The sequence below is a fragment of the Mustela erminea genome, chromosome 6, assembly GCF_009829155.1.
Source record: "Mustela erminea isolate mMusErm1 chromosome 6, mMusErm1.Pri, whole genome shotgun sequence".
NCBI lineage: Eukaryota > Metazoa > Chordata > Mammalia > Carnivora > Mustelidae > Mustela > Mustela erminea.
In genome coordinates this window covers 77,611,895-77,639,759 of record NC_045619.1, presented here as the reverse complement: position 1 = coordinate 77,639,759, position 27,865 = coordinate 77,611,895, and the positions used below count along the sequence as shown (strand labels likewise).

At 37.9% G+C, this 27,865-nt stretch overlaps 1 protein-coding gene across 3 annotated transcripts in view; it reads right to left on the bottom strand.

The window, feature by feature from the left end:
* PDZRN4 (PDZ domain containing ring finger 4) overlaps positions 1-27,865 on the bottom strand; it is a 352,510-nt gene that overhangs the window by 205,348 nt on the left and 119,297 nt on the right. Inside the window, exon 1 of one of the 3 annotated variants that reach the window (XM_032347826.1) lies at positions 16,295-17,843. The exons of the other annotated variants lie outside the window; for them this stretch is intronic. Within the exon in view, the coding sequence (XP_032203717.1) occupies positions 16,295-16,396 (102 nt within the window). The 5' untranslated portion in view covers positions 16,397-17,843. Of the gene's footprint in view, positions 1-16,294; positions 17,844-27,865 lie in introns of those variants that run through there. 3 annotated transcript variants of the gene reach the window in all.

Sequence of the window (27,865 nt, the reverse complement as noted above, 5' to 3'; positions counted from 1 at the left end):
GTTATTAAGCAGAAACTATGCACTTACACTCTGTTGAAACTAAAATGCATTTGCATTTGTTCCAGAGCCCTGTTATTTTTGTTATTGTGTAGCATTTTGCTTTTTTTTTTCCTTTAAGATTTTATTTATTTATTTTAGAGAATGATAGAGAGCTCAAGCAGGGGTGGGGTGTGGGGAGGGAGGGCAGAGGGAGAGAGAGAATCCCAAGTAGACTCTATGCTGAGTGCAGAGCCAAACACGGAGCTGGAGCCCAGGACCCTGAGATCATGACATGAGCTGAAATCAAGGATCCAATGCTTAACCGACTGAGCCACCCAGGTGCCCTATGTAGTATTTTTTTTTCTAATTAAACTTATCACATTTGTAAGTTGATATAAGTAATAAGGTTATTTTAAGCCCTTGAGAGTATTTTCTTTTTTTAATCTTTTTTGGGGATGCACGTATGGCTCAGTTAAGCATCTGCTTTGAGCTCAGGTTGTGATCCCAGGGTCTGGTGATCAAGTCCAGCATTGGGTTTCCTTCCTCAGCAGGGAAGCTGCTTCTTGCTCTACCTGCTGCTCCCCCTGCTTATGCTCTCTCATTCTCTCTCTGGCAAATAAATAAATAAAATCTTTAAAAAAAATAAATCTGTTATGAGCACTTTCAGGACTTTTTATCTAGTTTGCCTATAAACATTCATCAAAATTAGTTACGAGCAATTCTTATGTCCTGTGCTATCTGGTCTAGGCACCAGAATCAGAGCAGTTACAGATTTACTGACACAGTGACTACTCATACAGATTGATGGTGCTGCCTCGATTTGTGCTAAAGCACAGTGGTTTTACCAACTATTGCTTCTGCATAACCACCACAATGTCAGTACAATGAAAAAGGCAAATCGTGTCTGAATATTACTAGGAATATTGTCTTGCCCTAGAAGACCACCTATAACCTCTCAGGGACTTTCAGTGTTCTGCCAACAGCATTTGTAGAACTGCTTCTCTCTGGCACAAACCCCTAAAACCCAGCCATTCGGACCACTCCAGAAACCACAATGCAAGTACAACTAATCAGTGATAGCCACAGTCTTAAGCAGAGCAGAGAGAGTTTGCCAAAACTTTACCATGATTTTTATTTAGAGATTCAGATCAAGCATGGATATCACTTTCCACAGCTACAGGTAATCTTTCTTCCTGAATTCCAAGACACATATCCCATTCCTTTCACGTCACACTTTCCTTTCACGTCAGTTACCTGTATTATGTCTAGGAAATCATCTTGATTTCCTATGTATCTTGAACAGTCATCACAACTAACTTTTGTGAATGGTATTGAATTGACTTGTATAATGACTTGTATAATTGGCAAAACTAAAAATAATTAGGTCTATACCACAATTAGTCTTTTATGGGGTGTTTCAAATACAATTTAACAATTTAACAATGTACATGAAAGCTAAAACTACTTGGAAGAATATGGGAATATGTCTTTGTGACCCTGAGTTAGGTTAACATTTCCTAGATAAAACTGAAAGCACAAGCAGCAAAAGATAATATTATGGGCTACCTCCAAATTAAGATTTTTCTGCGCAGCAAACCAAACCATCAAGAAAATGAATTCAAAGAATGAGAGAAATATTTGTGAAGCACATATCTGATAAGGCACTTATATGTCTAAAATATGTAGAGAACTCTTACGTCTCACGAAGAAAAGGACAAATAACCTAGTTTTAAAATATGCCGAGAATATGAGTAGAACATTTCTCCAAAGAAGAAATGGCAAAGAATCACACACAAAAAAATGTTCAATGTTATTAGGAAAATGAAAATCAAGCCTACAATGAGATACCACTTCACACCCACTAGGATGCTTATAATAAAACACACATACACAGACAATAACGAGTGTTGGTAAAGATGTGGAAAAATTGGAACCCTCAGACTGTTGGTATGAATGTAAAATGGTGCAGTTGCTATGGAAAACAAGTTAGTGGTTGCTCAAAAGGTTAAATATAGAGTTACCATATGACCCAGAATTCCATTCCTGGGTATATACTCCAGAGAAATGAAATCAAATGTCCACACAAAAGCCTGTGCACAGATATTCACTGTAGCACAATTCACAATAGCCAAAAGTAGAAACCATCCCATGTTAATCAACTGCTTATCAACTGACAAATGGATAAACAACATGTGAACTATCTGTACAATGGAATACTATTCAGCAATTTAAAAAATGAAGTACTAAGATGTGCCAGAAACGGAATGAGCCTTGACAGCGTTATGCTAAGTGGAGGAAACCACAATCATTCATATATTGTATGAGTTTTATGATTCCATTTATATGAAATGCCCAGAATAAGCCAACCCAGAAGAAGACAGCAGCAGGTTAGACAGAAGATACTGGAAAGAAATGGGAAATGATTGCAAATGGTGTAGGGCTGCTTTTATAGGAACAAAAATGTTCTATAATTACATTGCAGTGTTATTGCATAATCTTGTTAAAATACCAAAAACACCCACTGATTTGTAAACTTAAAAATATTATTCAGTGCTCCTCAAGCTTTTGGTTAGATGGATTATATCAATAATTATCAAATAAAAATAACAATATTTATATTTATCAGTATTTACTGTATTAGAAACTGAAATTTAGAACACCCAAAAAATACATATCGGAACCTTCAGGAACAGCTAATAAGTAAAATTTAATCCATTTTCATTTATAAACCAAATATATAGGTTCAAGAGGCAGGTTCAAGATCTACTTTGACTATGTAACACTGGGCAAGTGACTTGAATTTCCTGTGCTTCAGTGTCCTCATATGTACAGCTGTAAGTTTGTCATTTTCAAGATTCAATGTAAAAACAGTAAGATTTAGCACAGAATATTTTCTTCCAGAAATATACATGTACTGATATAATTTGACAACTCTAAACATTTGGTGATCACGGGCCCATTTTTCACAACCAAACACAAATATATGACACATAATCCAACTGGAAACCATTGATCATGCTCAGAACCCACTTTCACATTTTAATATCTGGCACTGCCTCTTCTTCACTTCTAGGAATAATTCCAATACAAACATTATGGGCAAGAGGAAGAGAGGTATATCCACTCCCATACTTCCTAGCTTCATGGTAAGGAAACCATCTAAATACATTTTTTTTTTTTTAAATGACTCCTCTCTCCCCATCCTGACAAAAGTAAGTTTAAAGAAAATGAGGAGATAAATGGTCCCTCACGTAGAGTGGAGGAGGGAAAACTAGTTTGGGACAACAAAACATTCATTTGTCATTACTTCATTGGGGTATCCTGGAAAATGACCAGAACCTCATTCTATCGTCTGCCTAGAAAGACCACTGCCTGTTTTCTGCCCCTTCCTTTGTCAAAGCCCTCCTCCTAATGCTTCGGTTCATTTGCACTGAAGGTTATCAAGCAATATTAACTCTCCACGGTAGTCAAGTCAGGTGCCCAGCAGAAGGCACAGGGGCAGGTAGGGAGCTGAGAGAGGGAGGAGAAAGACACCCATACTAGGAGGGGGAGGGGGGGGTCATGAATTTGTAAGAACTAATTTGTCTAATATTCAGTAACAAAAGGAACGCGTCTGTGTCGTGCATTAATGCGGCATCAATCACTGAGTAACTGCTCGACACACATAATGAGAATATTCTCTGGCCAGCTCCATGGTCTGTACAGACAGCTGGGGAGATAATAACCCAAATGGAATTTTTATTTTAATGCAACTCCCATCCTTTAAACACAAAAATGAAACAGATTAAAGTTGGTAAAAATGTAACAGCCTTTCATAAAAGCTTAGTGTGATAACGTATTTATTCCAGCAGTAATGCCTAAAGAGCTTGAAACATCTCTACTTGATTGTTGGGATTCTCCAGTTTAATGGCCCTTTTCTTCTAATTCATTATGAGTTGCTTTAGTCTTTCCAGTGGTTGTGTCTAATAACATTGGCTCATCTGATTATATTTCAGTCAGGGTTTCCCCCCACCTCCTTTTTAATTTTTCTCTCTCTTTTTAAAGGATGCTTGGAAAGCTTTACTTTATTCAGAATAACTTACTTTATTTTCAAATCAAAATTATACCCACATTGATAGTTATGTGAAATATTTAAAGTATATATTTACATCCACATGGCATACACAATCACTGAAAAAGAAATTACCACAAAAATTTACAAAGGCAGGTGTTATATTTAAAAGCAGATCAGCTTCATTGTGACAGAAATTTAGGTCACGCATTAGAGAAAAAAATATCCCCATTTACTATTTATTCTCTCCACTTTGAAAAACAAAATCTAGGCCAAAAAATGGGATTTTTTTCTTCATTTATTAGACTATAGCAACTCCTCTCCCAAAGACAGTTTAAAAACAAATTTGGAAATATACAGGAAAATAGCTTTTGACACTTAATGGTTTTCTAAAAAATAATCAGCAACTAAAAAATATACCTGAATTTTTCTAAATGTAGGTCATGAGACACAATGAAATCAGTGTTTAGGGCATTCAATGTGTTGTCACTATCAGAAATAATGAACTCTCCATGCCAGAGTTATTTCTAAAGGACAATTTTAAAATGGTAAAGAGGCCAAGAGGAAATATGAAATATAGTGAGCCTAACAATGACAAACAGAAGGAAAGGAATTTAATGAGGTCAAGTTGAAAATATAATTTAAGATAAAAAGCCTCATTGAACTCTGCCTGCTGTTCTACTACAACAGAATGATATGATCAGCTTCCTTGATATCTGGTGCAGATTCCAACTCAAGGAAGCTGCTTTAGCATGAAGAAATCAAATACAAAATGCCTGTGTTAATAACAAGTAAAAGCACATTATTTTATAATATTTGCTGTATGATTTTAGGACTGAAATAAATTCTATAATAGTACATTATTCATTTTTGGATCTATATACCATAAGGCTGCCAGAAATCCTTAATAACCTTACATGAGTTGATACAGATATTTTGGCCAATTCTTTTTTCTTAAACCTGAAATCCCTGTTAATCAAAGAACTATAAAACACATGGCTTGATTTCATTGATGTTAAGTGGAGTAAATGCTAATGGGTCTAATAATTGGTCTGTATTTTCATGACCGATTTCTAATTTTGTTTTACTTTTTTTATTTTTATTTTTATTATTTTTTAAAGATTTTATTTATGCATTTAACAGAGAGACATATAGCGAAAGAAGGAACACAAGCAGGGGGAGTAAGAGAGGGAGATGCAGGCTTCCCGCTGAGCAGGGAGCTTGATGTGGGGCTCGATCCCAAGACCCTGGGATCATGACCAGAGCCGAAGGCAGATGACCAACAACTGAGTCACCCAGGCACCCTCTAATTTTGTTTTAAAGTAGTTTCAGTATTAAAAATATCATCCTCCTTACAACAAAATACAGCCCCCCCCAACACACACACCAAAATTGTGAGTCTACTTTTTCCTTAACCACCAATATGCATGTATTTGTATCTCCATAGGCAAAGAGACAATGGTTAAATTTAGATTTCTGTAACCCATGTTCAAAGAACAGTGTGTTTTCTTGGGGCACCTTGTTGGTTCAGTGTGTTAGGCCTCTGTCTTTGGCTCAGGTCATGATCTCAGGGTCCTGAGATCGAGCCCCGAATTGGGCTCTCTACTTAGTGGGGAGCCTGCTTCCTCCTCTCGGCCTGCCTCTCTGCCTACTTGTGATCTCTCTCTCTCTCAAATAAATAAATAAAATCTTTCTTTAAAAAGTGTGTTTTCTTACATCAAGCTTTAGAATTCACTATAATATAGAGCATGCTTCTCTAATGCTACATTTCTTCATCCTCTTTTGAAAATCACTGCTTTAAAGAGAGATACTTGGTTAGACTTCTCCAAAAAACAGTTGGGAATTAAATCAGAAACTTGTGATCCTAGCTTGCAATATGGCCCCCAAGCATCCCTGCCTCTTGGCATTTGTGCCCCTGTGTAATCCCTTTCCACACTGGACCAGTCTGTGTTAATAATACAGTATGGGAGAAGTGATGGTTTATTATTTCTCAGCTGAGTTTATGAAGACATTGTAGCTTTGTCTTAGTTCACTTGCTTTCTCTCTTACACCACGTTCTCTGAGAGAAGTCAGCTTCCATGTGGTGAGAGCAGCCTTATGGAGAGGCCTATGTGAGAGAAACTGAGGCTTCCAACCAACAGTCAGCAAGAAACTAAAGCCTCCTTCCAAGAGCCATGTGAATGAGGTAGAAAGTAGATTCCCTAGCCCCAGTCAGGCTTTCAGATGACTGCAGCCTTAGACTACCTCTTGACCATAACCTCATGGAGACAGGACATGAATTACTCAGCTAAACTGCCCCCAGATTCCTCAGCCCAGGAAACTGGATGAGGTACTGTGTTTGCTATTTTATATTGCTAAGATATGCAGGGACTGGTCACTAACACTGTTCTTGCTTGTTTCCTGTAACCAAGAAGACTAAGTATAGTACTGAAGAGAGTGCCACATTTCCATGGCCATTAGACATGTTATTTGTCTTGGGGACTGGAACTGGTTCAATCTTGTTAACACAGCTGTCATCTAATCATGAGTATGGATGATTTTTTCCCTTTCTCAATGCAGGTCTATGCCTACATAGGCTGTATAATCAAAACCAAACCAAACAAAAATGACCGATCTATTGTGACCCATGCGGTTTGACTGCATCTACTTTATAAAGAATCATTTGAGTACTATACAAAATGGAAAATCAAGGCCATAAGAGTTTTACATTAACCTTTACATTCTGCTTAAGTTTGTAATGCTAATCTTCATCCATTGCTTGGAGAGTTCACTAATTTTGAGATTCATGAGGATTGGCACTGGATAAATACTAGATAAATGAATAAATTAAGGAATTCACTGAACTACCAGGTTATATTTTACTATTGAAGTGAGATGTTTAAACAAAGATCAGAACAAATATCAATCAATCCTTTCTAAATAACCAAATTACACACACACACACACACACACAGCCACTTATCTAGATGTGATAGGTTTTCCAAGAGAACAAGGTTATACAAAATCTTCTCTCCATTTATTTTCTAATTATACACTCATCTATGTCACATTAGCAAGAAATTATAAAGACCAAGCATAGGAAGAGAATGAATCTTGAAGCCTCCAAGAAGTCAGCTATGTTGGTAGCTGACTTCATAGTCATGGTATGGTATACTCTAGGACAGAACTGTCAAAGATGGGTTTAATTCTATTGGAGTCCGAGGAATGACTTCATTCTCATCCCTGGAAGTTAACCAAGGAAACTGAATTCTGGGATCACAGTCATCTGTTATGACTTTATGAGAACGAAGGCATGGCTCAGACAAAGAAGAATGGAGACTGTAAAAACATGAGATGATAATTATTGTATGACAATTGGACAGGCTATGAAACTGCTCTGAGGTTCCTCTGAAGAACCCACATACTTATAAATCAAAACCCAGAGGCAAGGGTCCATTGTTGCTCCAGCTTGTTCTTTCTTGGAGTTCTGAATGTTATATGCCATCCCTAAATCCTAAGTCCCTGTTGAGAGCTGAGACAGGGCAAAGTTGGAGGACCCATACTCTTTGACATTAGATAGTCCAGTAAACTTTAAAAACTTAAATTTTTTGGTGATACTGCCTTCCCTCTTTGAGGGACACAGATCTGACCTGGATAGACTCTACTTTGGGTACTGTTTAAGAAACTGGAAAGAATGAGCACAAACTTAGAAATTCTTAAATACTCAGATTTGCATATATAAGAAGAGATGATGTTCTGGACACATCAGTCACATGACTATCATGTTCAATTCTCCTTTGGCCAACAGCTTCCTGCACATTGTCTTGTTTTCTGGGAAAGAGCCCGAGGTTGGTCTTTGCACTAAGGTAGCCACAGATTGGACTTGACTGGGGTGCAGGAGGTAGTATCTCATTCAAGGGTAACCAAACCCTGAGCTCAACAGTGACCTATAAATGGTCACTACAAGAGCAGTGCATTTTTTTTCTTTCCCACAGCTTCAATTTATCAACTTTTGTGTCTTCCTCCTTTCTGTATCTCCCATGTCAACAGGAACCAACCCTTAGCTGATACACATTATTCAAGTGGATACTCTGTAGAATTTGGCATATTATTGGCCATATTTGTTGAAATAACGGGAATGGATTGTATCTTTGCATAGGCATGCTATAAATACTTTTAAATGAGAATTATTTTTTTTTAAAAGACTTTATTTATTTATTTGATGGACAGATCACAAGTAGGCAGAGAGGCAGGCAGAGAGAGAGAGGAGGAAGCAGGCTCCCCGCTGAGCAGAGAGCCCTATGCGGGGTTCGATCCCAGGATCCCGAGACCATGACCTGAGCCGAAAGCAGAAGCTTTAACCCACTGAGCCACCCAGGCGCCCCTAAATGAGAATTATTAAATTAGAAGGAATACCTTCTTACTCCTTCATTTGCATATGTTATATAAACCTTAGAAATAGCTATGATTCTTTTTAAAAGAATACATCTTCTATGCCTTATTTTAAAAGTAGTTGTCATATAGACCAAAATGCTATCTCTGAAAGGAACTCTTCTTTTTTAAAGGTTTATTTATTTATTGGGGGGAGCATGAGTAGGGAACAGGGGGAAAAAGGGGCTCCAAGTGGACTCCGTGTTAAGTGCAGATTCTGGCATAGGGTCAGGCTCACAACCCCGAGGTCAGGACTTGAGCTGAAACCAAGTCAGACGTTTAACAGACTGCACCACCCAAGCACCCTGGAACTCTTTTATTTCAATTAACATTTTAACAGACCATCACTGTCTTAATTTTAACTAAAATTCTCTGCATAAATGAGCATTGCTTTGGTTAGGGCATCAAGAGTCATGTTCATAGTTTACTTCTCCAGGAAAATAAGCAAACATATCAGACATATTAGCTCCACGTGTTTTGCTGAATATTGTGACTTTCCCACCGTTGAGCAAAGAAAGATGCATAAAGTAATATTAGGTTCTTTATTCTCAGTGTTCTAACCTGGTGAAAAAACTAATATCCTTGGCAAACATTATAAATATGTTTTATTGTATACTAAGGAGTGTTCGCATATCTTAAAATCTTCAATACCTTCCTTCAGCAGCAAAACAAATCAGGTCAGACATCGTTAATTAGTTCTTCAAAAACTCAATAATTAGCCTAGCTAAGAATTATTGCTTCTTTTATCAGATTATTTTAATATATTATATGGAGTACAACATTTGTGACATACAGTAACATAAAATGCTAGTGAATAGGCACAGTTATTATTATGACGACAGTTCTGTCTCTAACACCTTCTTTGTCAATATACAAAGCTGCTTTAGATGTGTAAATGAATCCTCTGCTGTCACCATTCAGAGTACTGTAGAAACAGTAGACTTCCACACAAAATACCTTTATATTCAATAGCTTCATATTTTCATTTTACCTAACCAGTTTTTTTTCAAGAATACTCTATCAAGATCATTAATGCTCATTTTTATTTTAAAATGTTAGAATAAACATTCCAAAGCATATCCAAACCACATTGCTGTTTTTCAAAGAAAAGATTGTCACGCAGATACAGGATTGAGAGAGTCACATATATGGACTTATAAATATATGTAGTTTGAAGAAAGATCTTATTAAAATGGTAGTTTCTCTTAGGGATGCTGACAAATGTAACTACTCTAGAACACAAGGTTACAGTTTCAGTGACAGGTGAATTAAAGGAAAATCAGATATTCTATAATCAATGATTCATCTTTTCTCCTCTTCTTTAACCAAAGAATTAAATCCAGCCCCAGTCAGTCTAGTTATCTCTGATGTGCAAGGCAGACATGATCCATTGTGCACCCACTGTGAGTGACAGCCTGAATGACAGCCTTTGCCAGTCAAAGCCATGATAAGGACTGGGTTCTGAGAGAAGCTACTTGAGAGCCATCTGCATTGTCCCAGCCATCACTTCTGGCAGGAAGGCTGATTCCGAGATAAGAAGGTGATGGTGCTGAGCTTGTTTCACAGAAGGATCTCGGCAAACTAATCAGTGCCATCTGCATTTAGAACAACAGTCATTAACTTGGCTTCTTTCTTTCTTCCTCTCTCTTTGTTTTTTAAAACTTTTCACCGAAGGCTTCCCAAGCTTCATTACGTTCAGCGGTTACCAAAGACAGACTCTTGGTATTCAAGAGCAAACAAAGCCACAGACAAAAACACCAAAAAGATCCGAGAATAATGAAAAGGCGCAGCAAGAGAGCCTGTGAAAGATTCTATTCTGACGGGCTCCAGTTGGTGAGATGCCAGCAAAGGCTCTGTTGTAGGCTCACAGAGATTCAAATATGAAATCAGGAAGCAAACGTGAGATGGAGTTTTCCAGAGAAAAGGATGGCCTTTGCTCAGGAGGTGTGCATAAGTGAAAACCGTAACAAAAAAAACTACCAATAGAGTGCTAGATAAACAGCTGGTATTATGGGTTCCTGTCAGCAACCTGAGAGCCCAGTGGAATTAGAAAGATAGGGAAATTTCGGGGCGCCTGGGTGGCTCAGTGGGTTAGGCCGCTGCCTTCGGCTCAGGTCATGATCTTGGGGTCCTGGGATCGAGCCCCACACCAGGCTCTCTGCTCAGGGGGGAGCCTGCTTCCCTCTCTCTCTCTCTCTGCCTGCCTCTCTGCCTACTTGTGATCTCTACCTGTCAAATAAATAAATAAATAAAATCTTAAAAAAAAAAAAAAAAGAAAGAAAGATAGGGAAATTTCACTTTGAACAAGGGTTGTGGAATGTTAGTTGTCCAAATTCTCAGTATGCTTGTGCCTGACACAAAGATAACTAGGTATGAAAAGTGCATCCTGGTGGCGCCAACCATGGTTCTTTGGGAACCTTGATATTTGACCAAAGCAAAGCAAAATATGATAAACCAAACAAATTATGATATACTTTCTCATATCTCTTCCTAAATATGGACTCTTTAATAGGACTTGGAAACAGTGAATGCTCTATTGTTAACGGGAAGTAGAGAAATCAGAGCTCTCTCCCCAGTCACAAAAGAGCAGTGTGCTCCATCATCTGACAAGGCAGAGGTCCAGATGGGGTCCTCCCCGGGTTCAGGGTGGGGGCAGTGGTGAGGGGCAGCAAGAAGCTGCTACGCCAGCACACATGGCTGTCAAGAAAGGAGAGTTTACAGGAAGACCTGTACTACCTTTCTATGCCTGCAGCACGAATCCCTGAGACCCAGGCTTTCCGATGCAGAGCTTAGCCCCCCAGTGCTAAAGGGTTCCATAGCAATCTGAAATCCAGTGAACACATCTTCCTACAGAAGTGCTAATTCTCTCAATTTCAGGTTAATGACACGGGCAGCCATGTGCTGGTTTAGAGGCTCTGAAGTCCATTTGTCAGGACTTGAACTCGAGCAGCATAACTTTCTAGCTACGTGACTTTGGCAAAGTTAAGTCACTTGACATTATTGTTGCCTCAGTTTACTAAAATGGGGCATATTGTTAATAGCCTTACTTCTCAAAGGGTTACTGTAATGACTAAATGGGTGAATCAATATAAAGCATTTGAGACAGTAACTTGGCTCACAGTAAGTTCTCAACAGCTATTTCACTATTGTGATAGCTCTGGTTATTATTACTATTACTACTACTACTACTATTACTACTATTACTATTATTTCAGGTGCTTCAGATCAAAGAGTTAGAGAAACTGTTCTTGGTTCTCCCCCACCCCAACTTCCACTTCCAGAACATTTCTTTTTCTGCTTCTTGCAAAACTTGCTGTTCTGCCCTCAATACCTCTTCGGAGCTATTGTTCTTCATTTCTTGGTCATTTCCCTGGATGCACAAATGATTTCAGCTCTAGATCCTGTCTTCCTCATTGTACAAAGCCCAGCCAGTCTTGACAACTTCATCATCAATTGGGACAATGCTTTCAATCCTTCCAAAATAACCAGTCCTCTGGTTTTGGACCTCCTCATCTCAGACCATTCTGTCCTTCCTCACTCCTCAAGTACCCTTTCTCCTGACCACAGACAAAATTTCATTATCATCAGAATCTGTACCATCTCCAAATCTGAAATGCAAACATTCCATCCTGGGATCTCAGTTTCCTACCCTTACCTCTTACTTACTCAAACAGTACTCTTCTCAGAACATTAGATCCTCAGGGCACTGGACCTGCTGAGTTCTCATCTTCCCTCACCTTCTCCTCTCTTCCCTTCTTCTGCAGCTTACAAGCAAAAGTGCAGTATTACAATCACAGCCTCAACTACATTCAACTACATTCTTTCTCTCCTCCTCCATGGTATTCTCCTTGAGAAACTCAAATTCCAGATGAGCACAACCATCCAGTTTCTTACTGTGCATTCCTAAGTAATTGAATGTAGCAGGAGAAAATTATACAACCAGGCATACTGTTTATACTTCAACTTAATCACCCTATGTCTCAAATGGGCTCAGCAATTCTTCCATGTTTCTCCATTAAGCTCGGTTCCCAAGTTCCCAATATCTAAGATGACTGTTTCATCTATTATCCTCTCCTGTCCTACCCAAACTCTCTCACTTACAGATAGCAATCTCACCTCACATTTTATTGTGAAAACAGACATCACAGATGTCGAGTTCCTTATAACCTGATCTACAAACTTATATAACCACAGATCTTCTCTTTCTCCCTCCTTTTATATTTAAGAAATATAAATAATCAATAACTTCACAAGTGCTTAGATTCCATTTCAACTTGTCTTCCAAGCTCTTTGCTTCCATCTCTAATTTAGATCCAAGCAGTTTTAGTCCTTCAAGCCCACAAACATTTGGGGGAAGGGGCATGATTGTTTCTGGGTTTAAGTGGTCGTTTACATATTTGTATACAGCATGTTAATTTGTAAATGGCCTGACTGTGCTCCTGAAGTACAGGAAATGACTGAAAATATTGAACACTTCTAAAACAACAAGACAGGACTTTCTAAGGCAAAATAAATGACATAGGGCCAAAACATACCTGCTGCTTCTCTGTTTTTCACTTCATCTAAGTTCAAGTTCTCGAAGTTTAAATACCCCCTTATACCTCACTGTAATTAGTTCACTGCACTGATTGTATTTCTCAAAGCAATTGGGGTAATTTGCAATTTATGATGTTAACTGGCCTTTCCCAAACACTGTTTTTCAGATGTGTAAAGCTTAAATTGGTGTTTCTGTTTCTTGGTTTTGTTTTTGTTTTGTCTCAGTTGGGACAGAAGCAAATAACTACATTAAAACTACACAATATAGTAGTGTACTGGGTACTGAAAACTTTAAAGCTGGGTACTGAAAACTTTTTGATGATATAAGCAAAATGCAGTAACAAAAATATTTAGGAGGCTGATTTCTTGAAAGATCCTTGCAATGAATACATAACAAGTCATGGGGATATACAAGAAAACATTTCTTTTTCAGAAATACAAATAAAGACTTTAATTATTCTGACTTTGAGAAATGTAAGAAAAGAATTTATTATAAATTACTTTGGGCTGCTGGGTGGTGCTAACTTGAATGTATTTCTTTCATACCCAGAATGACCGAATAGTTCTTGGCTTTTACTATTTTAATAATAAGAATACTAACTAAAATTTATGAAAGCTCACTCCAGCATATTTAGCATTTTGCTCAGAGTTCCCATGCATTAGCTCTTTTAATTCTCTCATCAAACTTATAAAAGAGGTACCAGGGCAAACAATAGGAAATTGTCTGTTTTTTAAAAAACTGTATTTGACTTATAAACATGCAATTTTATATGATTTAACCTAATTTTAATATCCTCATTTTACAAATGAGGATTCTAAGGTACAGAAAGGTAAAGTTGATTATGCAAGGTCATACCCAGTTCTGCATGGTTCAAGAACTGAAAAATTTAAAACCCAGAATGGTATCTCAGTTAACACCTGAAATGTCAAGATAACTTTCTTATAATGGGAAAGTTTGATCAATGATTAACTCTTGAGTTCTGCAACATCGGGTTATCAATGGTTCAATTCATTCAGATTTTATCAGATAATTCTTTGTACTTTGTCATCCTGAGTAACACTCATTATGCTAACTTAGAAGCACAGAGGGAAAATGGTTCTTTAAACAATACATAATAATCCTAAATTATTCATTGTTACTGAAAATCACATAACAAAGAATTTTTAAATGGTCTAGCTTATCTCCTGAGAAAACCTGAAAAATCACATTATATCTCTGTATACCATAATTCTAAGATTCATCGAAGTTCTAGCTACTAGGCAAAGACTGGCCCATTGTTATCAGAAGAAAATCGGGTACAAGAGATTACAGGGGAGGATGTGGGGTTCATCTTCAGGAGTCAAGTCTGAGCAACTTGCATAAAAACACTGTTTGACTTGAGTGATAGTTTAATCTACTAAAGTACTTTCTTTACACAATGGTTTTATATGTTTTATTTTCTCATAAGTTTAATGGGGGTGGATTTGTATAAGCAATGCCAGACAAAAGAACATTTACTTAAAGAAACAAAAAGGAATACAATCAGCAATTAAGAATCTCATTTTGCCTGTTCTTAATAGTCATTATTTTAGCATTATTCTCTGATTATCTTAAAGAAAAAAGTGCACATTAACACTACATCATTATACACACACCAAAAATGACAATAGATGTATTTATTGTTGTGAACAGCATGCTGAACTGACTTTTAAAAATACGATCAGGGGACTGATTAAAAGTGACTCAGATGGTTGAATTAACTAAGCAGAAGAAAAATTCCCTAGCTGCCATGGTATTTGTAAACACATGCTCTGACAAATATATGCTCTTTGATGAACTTCCCTTTTTAAAAGCATAATGTGGAGAAACTTTTTACTTAGTGTATTAACATACATAAAATATCAGCATAGGATGCATAGGTATTAAAGTTGGCTTTAGCCATGGACGAACACATCAAAGAAAACACATTCCTCTTTTAAAATACAGTCCCAATTACTTTGAGAGAATGAGTATGTAGGCACACTATAGGCAAACTAGGATTGCTTAAGGGAGGTTCCCATCTCTGCTATCTCCCTGATGAGTGAACATCAACCCAAACTACCAAGTAACTAGCAGAGGATGCTGTCAAGAATATGCATATGCAAGTAACAGAAATTTGCTTAGAGACGTAGAACTCGGAAGCTGAAATGGAGGTAAGGAGCAAGTCTGAGGTCAAAAAGGAAAAATAATCATCTCAACTTCATCAAATTGGTTCCATTCTGTTTTACTCAGTCCAAATTTGTTCAAATTATAAGACCCATTAGGAGGCTCTCGTGAAAGTGGGTCCCGAGAGAACTGTTGATAATATTTCAAGTCTTCACTGTCTGGCAAAATAAGGTGATGAATCAGAAAAGCCTCACTTCTGTTCACAAAATAAAATCCACTTGGCTCTGCCTAAATGCTCTCCGTGATGGTTTTCTGTTCTGCTGGGTCTCATAAGACTCATTCTCTTCTCAAAGAAGAGAAGACTCTTCTTTGAGTCCTTAGAAATATTTTTCCCTACCCTCCAAAGAATACTTTTACATGGAAATAGTTAAGTCAACCAATGAAAGCAGCACCATTCTCTAGGCTGGTAAACACTCAGGAACAACCTGAGCACACCTTTTTAGAGAAGGTTAAGGCAGGCACAAGCAGAATTTTGAGAACTCACTTTTTAAACAAAGTTGAACTTTTTTAAAACAAACTTCCCAAACTGTGGTTTTAGAAGAGGTATAATTATGTATATAATACAATATATAATAGATATAATATATATGTAATATATATATATAAAATTTTTTCCACACACATTTCAACTAGTACACAGGTATCAAATATCAAGGAACACAAAACTATCTTACTGTGCATTTTGTACAACGTTAAGCATTCTGATAAAATATTTGAAACAACCGTGTTTACCCCGGAATTAGATTTTGCTTTTAGATTTATTTTTCACCGCTCTTTCTAAATGCATAGCTAATACAGTTGGATAAACCTTCTTCCTGTCCTCTGAATCACATTAAATGTAGTCTGAAATCATAATCATATTTGCCAGATTCTTTTCATATTTGACTTATCTAGTATAGTTTTGTTAATATCAACCATGCCCTAGCATAGACAGAGAATAAAACACACATGATTTCAGTAAACTTAAACAAATACATTTGAAAACAAAACTATGTCCAAAGTGGGTATGTAATGTATCCCATTTATATATATTCGTGTTGTATAGTCTCTCTCTCTCTCTCTCTCTCTCACACACACACATACACACCCCAACATAGAGCAGTGCAACATTCTCTTATACCCTCGCTACATACCACATGATTTTCATTCTCAAAGATGATACCATTGAGAGGTAGTAGTTGCTGAAGTGATTCTGAGCTCTGTACCCACAGGGAGCTAAAAGGAATAGCAGCCATTTCAACTTTAAGCCACTAGCCTTATCCACTGGTTCTGGATGTGCTGAGAACTCAAAGGCTTTTCACTGTTTAGCCCTCTCCTTCACAAACTACACAAAGGTTTTATTCAAATTGAAGAGGCCTCTCCATTTGATTGATGTCCACAGCTACAACCACTTCCCCAAAATTAAAGCCGAAGAAATGAAGGAGCATGCCCTAACAGTGGTAAGAGTTGCCCTTTAAGTTTCAACAAATGCACTATACAGTTCAGGTGTCTCAGGTACAAAGGGAAAAGATTTTGGAGAGATGAAACATCAAAAGTGCAGAGAGGGCCTGGACTTTAGCCTCATGGATTCAGTGCCCAAGAAACTGTTTCTCAAGGAGCAAGCCTGCAGGAGGTTCTGGGCAAGCTTTCTGCCAATCACTACTAGCTGAAGAAAAGAAAGGGATGCTAGGAATAGAAATCTGTAAATGGGCTCTGCACAATGCGAGAGCAATGCTGTACCTACCGCCCCAATTTAGCAAAGTGGAATATGTACTGAAATTGGAAAGAAAAAACAAGTAAGAATATGTACTAAAATTGGAAAGAAACAAAAAGCCTTTTCCTTAATGGGAGGAAAAAACGGAAAATACAAGTGAAGTGGGGTTGTGCCTTCAAGAGAAACAGAAATTGCAAAGGACCATATTCCCTTGGAGAGGGACTGATTGAAAAGATAGGGAAATAAATAATTCAATTCAGAATTCAGCACCAAATAATACATCATTCAGTCTTGACTGTGTTCATTTTCCTGATTATATTCAGAATTTAATTAAAGCTATTTGTCCATGTGCTTTACTACTATCTGAATATCCTAAGTTGTAGAGAATATAATGCCATTCATTTTAGCAAATGCTTCTTTTACCATCTTCCTTTAAAAATTTCAAGCAGAGTCGGCTTTTGCAAGGAGGAATTCTTTGTATTGTCATTTTACAACTCTAAACAGGGGTATATATTGCTCTATCTGGTGTGTCTGGTTAGGGCTGTTTTGGCTTCAGCAAGGCCAAGGTACTGAGTAGAAGATAACTAATTACATCACAATTACACTTGGCCCTAATCACAGGTACCTGCACTCAGGGAGCCTTCTGATCCCCTGGCCCTTGCTGTCCCTAGGATGTGTTGATCCCAAACCTTTTACTTGCTTTTGATCCTTTGTTGTTCAAATCTTCAAGCTAGACCTGGTGATGCCTACTGTCTGGAGTCTGCATAGAACAGTCTTTTTCTTTTTCCCCCCCAAATTGAGATTTGTTTTGTTTTGCTTTATTTTGTTTTCAAAAAGGCTGGCTGAAGAGAGATTTCAACACCATTACATGCAAAATCACTCCTCTCAGACATTGCATTGTCTTCCTATGATAGGATTGTAAATCAAGATTCAGCAGACCAGGAGCACCTGAGTGGCTCAGTGGGTTAAGCCTCTGTCTTCGGCTTAGGGCATGATCTCAGGGTCCTGGAATTGAGTCCCACATGGGGCTCTCTGCTCAGCAGGGAGCCTGCTTCCCCTTCTCTCTCTGCCTGCCTCTCTGCTTACTTGTGATCTCCCTCTCTCTGTCAAATAAATAAATAAATAATAAAAAAATCTTTAAAGATTCAGCAGACCAAAATGAAAAAAGAAACCTATGTAGACACATGCATTCCAACAGCAAACTAAAAGATTGACATGCAGTGCAGCCCGTGTCTAGGTGAAGCAGACCTAGGACAGTGCTCCAGAACTACACACAGAATGCCATTTCACCAAAAGTACAGCCAAGGCGGTCCATGTTTTTCTCAGAAGGCGACCCAGAGTCCGCTCACCCATGAAGAGCTGGAATTTTGAGGCATGTGCAAGCATGTGCTCTGGGTGCACACACATCAGAATAACACTTGCTGATAAATCTGCTGAAATCTGAATTCTAGACTCACTGGTCACTTTTCTTCACATTATTCAAACTCCTCCAGTGTTTGCGAACTCGCTGGAGAAACAAGCCACATGTGAATGACCAATGACCGACGCGTACAGAGGGGAGTTGTGGGGCAGGGGTCCCTTGGTCTGGTTTTGCCCATAAAATGAAGATCATAATCTACATAGAGCAGTATTTTTTTTTTTCAGGTTGAAGGATGTTTTAAATGAATGGCTGCGAGTTGTGGTTGTAAGGGAAATTCAGTGGATCATCACCAGAACATGAAATTGAGTAGACTACAGAGAAAATATCAAAGTCTGTCAGCTATAGAAGGAGTAAATACGTTTAGGTAAACTGTGGATGTATCATGGATGTATGTGTTACTGCTGGTTATGGTCAAAAATCTTTGAAAATCACTACCCATAGAACACTTATCCATGAAACTAAAAAGTCAAAAAGATACAAAATGGAATTATCCTAGAAAGCTTTTTTAATTTATTTGATAATATTTTTACCATATTCAATTTCTCTAAGGCACATTCCCTATAAAACTGCTCATTTCTGGGGTGCCTGGGTGGCTCAGGGGGTTAAGCCTCTGCCTTCAGCTCAGGTCATGATCTCAGGGTCCTAGGATCGAGCCCCACATCGGGCTCTCTGCTCAGCAGGGAGCCTGCTTCCTCCCTCTCTCTCTCTCTCTCTCTCTGCCTACTTGTGATTTCTGTCAAATAAATAAAATCTTTAAAAAAAAATGCTCATTTCTTATCATAGTTTATGTACCATACTAGAAGTGATAACATTAGCTAAAATGTCTTTTTTGGGGGATCGCCCTGACTTTTTGTATTCATAATATCCAAATAAAAATATCGCAAACTGAGACAGATCAATGATTAGACTCCTTCACAAATGGTCTTTGGCAGAAACTATAACATGTGGGTCTTGAATGCCACTCAACAACTATGGTTAGCTGATTTTTCTACAAGAAATCTTTGTCTTCTCTGGCTTGGCCTGGAGGTCACCCTCCTCCCTGCTGACAGGAGTTTGCTGAGCTGTTACCAAGTCCTTGTCCCCTTCTCCCTACAATCCATCTCGTCTAATTTCTTCAGAAATTCATTGTTATGTGTTTTTAAAATCAATTATTATAGTGTTTCTAAGAATTCAGTTAAAGAAAATAATATGCATGGAGATATTGTAATTGTAATCATTGATGCATACAAACTAATTTTGGTTTATTCTATTTTCAGAAAAATCTTCAAACTATATCACACTAAACACATTGGTACAAACAACTCCTACATAAATGTTAATTTCTAACAAGGTTTTCTAATTTTTTTAAAGATTCAGATGCCACTGAATTATCCTATAATGATACGGCATACACATAAAGCCCCAAGCATTGGGATATTTACTTTTAAGATTACTATATACTAAACAAAGTAATGATCATGTTAAAATATTTGAAATATTATTTTGCAAATATTAACAAAGTACATTTAAGTAACTTCAGAGCTGGTCTTCGCTTTAAAGACAGATTTGCGGATGCCTGGGTGGCTCAGTGGGTTAAGCCACTGCCTTCCGCTCAGGTCATGACCTCAGGGTCCTGGGATCGAGTTCCGCATCGGGCTCTCTGCTCAGCAGGGAGCCTGCTTCCCTTCCTCTCTCTCTGCCTGCCTCTCTGCCTACTTGTGATCTTTCTCTGTCAAATAAATAAATAAAATCTTTAAAAAAATAAAAAATAAAAAAATAAAGACAGATTTGCTCTACTGTGTTAACTTATAAAATAGATAGACTGAAGGTGAGTATCTAGAAAAGTGCTATTCCACAAAAATAATATGGGCACACATGAGAGCCACATTTGTCATTTCAAATGTTAAACAGCTGAGTTTCCACATTAAAAAAAGTAAAGAGAGGGGCGCTTGGGTGGCTCAGTTGGCTGAGCAGCTGCCTTAGGCTCAGGCCATGATTCTGGGGTCCTGGGATCAAGCCCTGCATCGGGCTCCCTGCTCAGCGGAAAGCCTGCTTCTCTCTCTATCTTGCTCTGCCTGCTGCTCTGCTTACTTGTGCTCTCTCTCTATCAAATAAATAAATGAAATCTTCAAAAAAAAGTAAGTAAAAACAACGGAACTATCATTAAAAAAAAGTAAAGAGGGCGCCTGGGTGGCTCAGTGGGTTAAGCCGCTGCCTTCGGCTCAGGTCATGATCTCGGGGTCCTGGGATCGAGTCCCGCATCGGGCTCTCTGCTCAGCAGGGAGCCTGCTTCCCTCTCTCACTCTCTGCCTGCCTCTCTGCCTACTTGTGATCTCTGTCTGTCAAATAAATAAATAAAATCTTTAAAAAAAAAAAAAATTGGAAATTTAAAAAAAAAGTAAAGAGAAACAAATAGAGTTATTCCTAATAAATATTTTACCTCAAATATTCTTTTATCAACATACAATGAATATAAAAATAAGGTATTTTTATATTACGTCTTTGAGATCTAGCAAATCTCAATTCTAATTTGCACTATTTTAATTAGTCAAATAGCTATATGTAGCTAGTGGCTACTACTGGAAAGGACAAATCAGGAAGGTAACTATTTGGATTTATAGGAATATTTATCATAAAGTCCCTTTAAGCCAGTTGAGAGATGCATCTATGAAAACTGGTAAATGTGTTAGAGGAATCTGTGTCTACAGGCTGTGTCGACAATGGAAAAATCATAGTATCTTTCCGGGGTCACAAGACAAAAAGTGCAGTTAATGGGTGCAATGTTTTCCTATTAAAATGTGTTCTTCATATATTTGTAAAATTTCTACTCTTTTATAATGCTTCACCAAAAACATTGGGATATCCAGTTATTTCAATAACTCAATAAGCTGCAACTACTGATTAAAACAGCAATGTCTTTCCTGAATTTAAAATATGGTCTAATTTTTAAAAATTTGTTTTGCATATAAGTTTGCACAGATTTTTAAAATAAATCTATAAAGTGAGATATAAATGGTATAATAATTGAAGAAGTATATAAGAACTCACTGATACTAATAAAGTACCATACAGAGAAATGAAAGAAAGAAAAATTAGATCTTTTTTTTTAGGTAGAACTTTTATTCAAACAATCTTTCTATGTTATGGTGTATTGTGACATCATATTAAAAACATCAGCTAGGGGTGCCTGGGTGGCTCAGTGGGTTAAGCCGCTGCCTTCGGCTCAGGTCATGATCTCAGGGTGCTGGGATCGGGTCCCGCATCGGGCTCTCTGCTCAGCAGGGAGCCTGCTTCCTCCTCTCTCTCTCTGCCTGCCTCTCTGCCTACTTGTGATCTCTCTCTGTCAAATAAATAAATAAAATCTTTAAAAAAAATAAAATAAAATAAAAACATCAGCTATAATAAAAAAGTCCTTTTCTCATATATTACTGAAGATGTAGTCTTACAAATAATGCGTCATAAAAGTTCAAATGCAAGGATATGAATGTCCAAAATAGCTAAATACACAGAATTCAAAAGAAATAAACCTTAGCTTTTTTTTTTTTTAAAGAATTATATAGCTAAATTTTTGGACAATATCTTTATAACCTACTTTCTGTTTGAGATTAATGTTATAATATACTAACACAGGTTAACTTGTCACTTGATGTATTATCTTTAAAATTTTAGAAAGTTAATATAACTCACATCTCTATGAGACATTTTTGTAGCCAGATTTATCAACAAAATGATACTAATTTGTATCATTGATTAGTGATACTAATTTGTATCACTATAAAAAATGTGAAGATAATGTTTAGATATTTTATGACTCATTACTAGAAAAGAAATATTTAAATGTTTAAACTACAGCATTTTTTTGTTACTGTGTTAGTGACATACTTTTTGGATAATAAATAATTTTATGACTGATTTAAACATGTATTATCATTTCAATTTGTATGAAAATTTCTTACTTTTCTTACTCTACAGCATGGCTCTGATTATTTCTTGCTTTTATTTGCCTGAACAATACAATAAGAAGACCTATCTCTTCATCTGGCAAAAAATATTACTTTTTCATCTTCTGTTTACCTTAGGAGCATTCAATTTCAATAGCTTCATTACTTTTAGACTTTATTCTATTTTATTGTTCCTTTATCACATGCATTTTAAAATGCCTATCAAACTCAACTGAAGGTCTTATGTAAATTTCAAGAATGGGCTCAATATTTTCATATAATACTAAGAAGCTAAAATATTTTTATTTTAAAAAATTGACATTGATCTTTCATTCCAATAACAAGGAGGAATTATTTTATTTAGATGTTTCCTTTAAGTCATACTCTATCCACAGAAGATTGTTCCAACACAGTCCTCCTGTCAATTTAAAGCTGCAACTGAGATACAAACCTTGGGGGTAGAATGCTTTATCCTTCTGGGCTTAAAAGAAATGCAATATTTTGATAAGATCCAGAAAGTCTGAAACAAAAGTAATGCAACCTCTAATCTAGCCACCTTCATCACCAGTCACACGGACTGGAAAGGGGAAACACATTTCTTTACCAGACTGGCCTTATTTGCCGTCTGCAATGTTTTTCAGTATGCTAGCAAAACAGTAGAGAGCTATTTTCAAAGATTCACAAAAATATAAAAAGAAAAGGATAAGACTTGAGATTCCTTTAAATAAAGATGTTTCTAATGATTTCAATAGAGTCAAAATTTCCAAAATTAATTTTTATGCAACATTTCACAAATGCATTTATTTTTTAGAATGAGCCACAAGTAAACAATTTGGAGTGTATGCATCTAAAAGTGCCCAACAGGCAATCCTCAAAGTCCAGGTACAAAAAGTTTTGGTAAATGACAGCATTAGTGGACTAGCTGCTGAGGTGTGCTATGAAGAACTAGTCTTAAAATATATAAATTTAGACGCTCTTGTAGGATGAAGAGGCATTACAACCATATCTACACACAAGGTAGAATCATAAGCTTTCCAACCAGCAATTCCTATATATTTACTCAAGTTAGGGAATTATAATAATGCTAAAATATTCTCAGTAATAAGATCATCTCTGTTAAATAGAAGATTAATGTCTCATTGATACAGGTGATCACTGTCTTGTTATATATTTACCATCTACAAAAATATGAGTCTATTTATTTAAATTACAGTGATCAAAACAGATTAGATTCCATTCAAAGAACCAAAACTAAATCCAGCAAATTGCCAAAGAAATCAAAGGCATGGGTATTATTAGCTAGGTGAATGTACAGATTACTGCATGGGCAGTGACTCTGACTTGAATTTCTAGGAATTAAAGCATAGGAAGTTTGGATTAGGTAGCTTTCATTTTGCCATAAAAAAGTACACAAAAATCTGTCTTAGGTAATGAACTGTTTGCTGTAAATAATGTCACAAATGAGATTTTTTTTGTGTAAGTCTGTGTGGGCAATATTTTAAATTATAGTATTAACACTGGGCCCAGAGATACTGTTATAATGATTCTATGGTTAGAAGCACAAAATACACCATTAAATCATAACTCAGTGAAGGCACTGCAGTGCTCCTGAGGTGAGGTGGTCCAGGCACATGGCTTTCTGTTGATTGACCTAATTTAGTAAGAGAGCAGATGGAAAATTCAAACACGGGAGGGCAACTTCTTATTTATCTGCATAGTCCAGCACTTAGGACATAAACAGCAAACACTTTATTCTTAAAAGTGCATCTGAGGTTTTTTTCATCTGTTGTGTTTAGCTCATACTGGATTTTCTAGTATGTAAGAAAAATTTTACAAACATATTCTGAAAAGTGAAGAAAATTTTTTTATACTTAATGTGTTTTGGGGTATGATTATTGAAACTTCCAAAAGTTCTACTATGTATTTATTTTTTATTATAGAAGTGATATGTATTTATTGTAGAAGTGCTAGGAAATGCAAACAAGAAGAAAATTCAAAATTACATATAACTGCATCACCTAGAGATAACCATTGTTAATTTTTTACGAGATCTTGACACTTCTGTAGTTATACGATTATTTATTCTAATGAAATTTACTCACATAGTCTAATGAATTTGTATTCACAGATTCAAAGGGAGAGATAAAATTCCTCCTTTGGGCTTTCACTTCCTACCTAATGAAATTTTCACATGTTTGATCTCTAAAAACGACACCAATTCAGCTATCTCACTGTTGACATCCGCTTGTCTCTGATTTCAGGCCAGCCTGAGGTCCGCTGGAAATAAGCCATGCTCCCTTTTCACTACGTTCACAGCTATGGTTGGCTGTAAGGAAAGCAACGAGTGATCGAGTGTTGGGGAAGCACTCAAGGTGATGCAAATGGGGTTTTCGTCTGACACTTTCCATTCCCAGAACACCCTGAAGAACAGAGCTTTTCCTTAAAACTGAAGATAAACAAACAAACAAACAAAAACAACAACAATAAAAAAAAACCTGATAGGGGCGCCTGGGTGGCTCAGTGGGTTAAGCCGCTGCCTTCAGCTCAGGTCATGATCTTAGTGTCCTGGGATCGTGCCCTGCATCAGGCTCTCTGCTCAGTGGGGGAGCCTGCTTCCTTCTCTCTCTGCCTGGCTCTCTGCCTACTTGTGATCTCTCTGTCAAATAAATAAATAAATTCTAAAACAAAAACAAAAACAAAAATCCTGATAACCATACCTGAGTTCTCAGCAACAAGAAATCCAAACATTTATAGACAGATGGACTGAGAGAAGTCAGCACACATTGTGGGAGATGGAAGGACAGCACAGTGTCAGCAGTGTATCTGATTTTGCTCCATGGACACAGCTGAGGAAACTGGTAACAGGCCCCAGATCTGGGGGGTCCGGTTTCTGACTTTCCTCTGAGCTGCAGAAGCATGAGGGGGTATGGCAAGACCACCTGTGAGCACCTGGCATTCTGCCAAACCCCGGCGCTGAAAGGATGTTCTCTCTCCCTCAGCCCCCAGGTGGGAGCATCCACGGTGCTGTGGATGGCTAACAGCAGGCACCGGGACAGCAGCTGTACAGCCGGCGAGAGTGGGCCGCTGTGAGCCCAGGAGGCAGACGAAATGCTTAGCGACATGCAGAAGGGCCATCCAAAGCCATGCTGCACGGCTGAGGGCTGCTGGGAAGCATCAGGAGGGGCCGACCCAAGACGAGCATTTAGACATGAAGGGGCTCTCTTGTGCCGTAAAAGAGCATGGCAACCATAAGATTAAAAAGCAGGGCACAGACATCGATTTTGCAAATGTACCGCAGGGTTGCAGGTGAGCTGAATGAGTTGTTTCCACCTTTATGTCTATTTAATAATGAAGGCCAGCCTCAGTTTTGTCTCTGAATGAACAAATGTGCCCTAAGATGAAAGAACAGAAATGCAAACTCTAGCTGACTGTGGAACTGACGGGCTAGTTGTTCATTGGGGATGGGTGGGGGGCTCTGCATGCTTGGGGGTTTTTGCTTCTGGGAGGGAGGAGGAAGGAGATTTGTACTATAGGGTTGGGGAACAATGGCAGATCTGAACTTTGAGGAGGGGCACTAACCAGTTTTGAGTGACTCTAGAGCAAGCAGTTTGTGCAGAATGACGGGGAGGCAGGATTCACATGGGCCTCTGAGGCTGTGGCCACAGACACTGAGAACCCAGGCCCAGGCGACCTAGCTCATCGCCCAGTGAGAGCAGATCCCAGACTTTCTTTCTCTCCCTCCACTCTGCAAAAGCAATCTGCCCATCAGGGAGAGCACCCGGGTGTTCATTTCTATAGCCTCCATGGAGGGGTACATAGGTTTCCACAAAAGGCATCAAAGACTCTGGAACAGCAAAACATGAGTCAAACTTCCCACATCCCTCTACAGACTTATAGAAGAACCAGGACTTTTGAAGGGCAGATAAGGTCCTCTGTGAAGGGGTGCTGCTGGAAGAAGGCATTAATGTGACTATGGTCTCCTCTGCACTCACAGAACGGTGAAACCTGGGGCTTTCACGTCACACATAAAAATCCATATGATTGGGTGCCTGGGTGGCTCCATGGGTTAAAGCCTCTGCCTTTGGCTCAGGTCATGATCCCAGGGTCCCAGGATCGAGCCCCACATCAGGCTCTCTGCTCAGCAGGGAGCCTGCTTTCTCCTCTCTCTCTGCCTGCCTCTCTGCCTACTTGCGATCTCTGCCTGTCAGGTAAATAAATAAAAATCTTTTAAAAAAAAAAATCCATATGCTTGTTCTTGGTCATAGTCGTTCTCAGAAATTAATCACATAATGTAAATGATAGGGCCCAAACCAGATCCAGGCATGAAGAAGTTACTTCCTGTTTTCCCAGAAGCACTCTGCAAAGGGCTTTACCCACATTTTTCCATGTCAATCCTCATAACCCATTTTATAAATTATTAAATAATGATTGTGGATGTAAACCTCAGGGAGGTAATCGTCTACCCAACAATGCAAAGTTTTAAATGATGGAGCTGGAACAATAAGAGCCTTCCCAATTAAAGGTTTCCCTATTTTTCTGATTTGTCCCCCCCCCCCCAATACTTGGAATCCTCAGATGGAAGCAAGACGGGGAGGTGATGGAAGGGAATCAGAATCTGGGTGTGCATAGTTTAAGAAAGCATCATCAATACCTCAGCTATTTTTGTTCTACAAAGTACAGAACATAAAGCTTGATACTGATCTCTTGGCTGGTGGAGAGAAGGAGAGATTGAGAACACGGCAGGGTTGTGTGGCTCCTGAGTCAATGGGTCACATCACACTGACTTACTGTGGGGCTGGTACATATAGCCGCTCAATGAGGACATCAAAATGTAATACAAATTTCTCTTTGGGTGTTGGGATCATGGGTAATTTTTATTTTCTTCATCATTTTTCCTTTTTTTTTGAAAGGTAGCCTTCATGCCCTGAGATCATGACCTGAGCTGAAATCAAGAGTCAGTGGCTTAACTGACTGAGCCACCCAGGTACCCCTCCCATTTTTTTCATAATAAGCTTGTATCATTCCTAATCATGAAAATAACTATTAAATGTTGATTTGGTTTTTATATTTAATGTTTATTATAACTTGAAAATGATTTTTAATTGAGTAATCATGGTAAAATCACACTAAATGGAAGCATATGTGGGTTATTATATCAACAAGTCTATAGGAAAAACAGCAAAGGGTCACCTAGGTGGCCCAGTCAGTTAAACATCAGACTCTTGATTTCTGCTTAGGTCATGACCTCCTGCTTGGGATACAGCCCTGTGTCAGGCTCTATGCTCAGTGTGGAGTCTGTTTGAGGTTCCTTCTCTCCCTCTCTCTCTGACTCTACACTGTGTGTGCTCACTCTCTCTCTCTCAATGAAGAAGAAGAAGAAGAAGAAGGAGAAGAAGAAGAAACAAGAAAATATACCAAACTCCAGTTTATTTTGATTGTCCTTTGAAAACTACCCCAGTACCCAAATCTAGGTAATAATAAGCCAAGTAAGCAGCAGTTTTCCTGCAGTTGTATTAACTTTTTTGTTTCTTTAATGATTTATTCAATAAATACTTACTTGGGAAGCAATTTCCTGAAAAATGTGTATGTGAATATACCACTTATTGTTTTAAGGAACAGGGCAAAGAGAAGGGTAAATGCTATACCTGGTTCCTTGGGGAACATTAACATT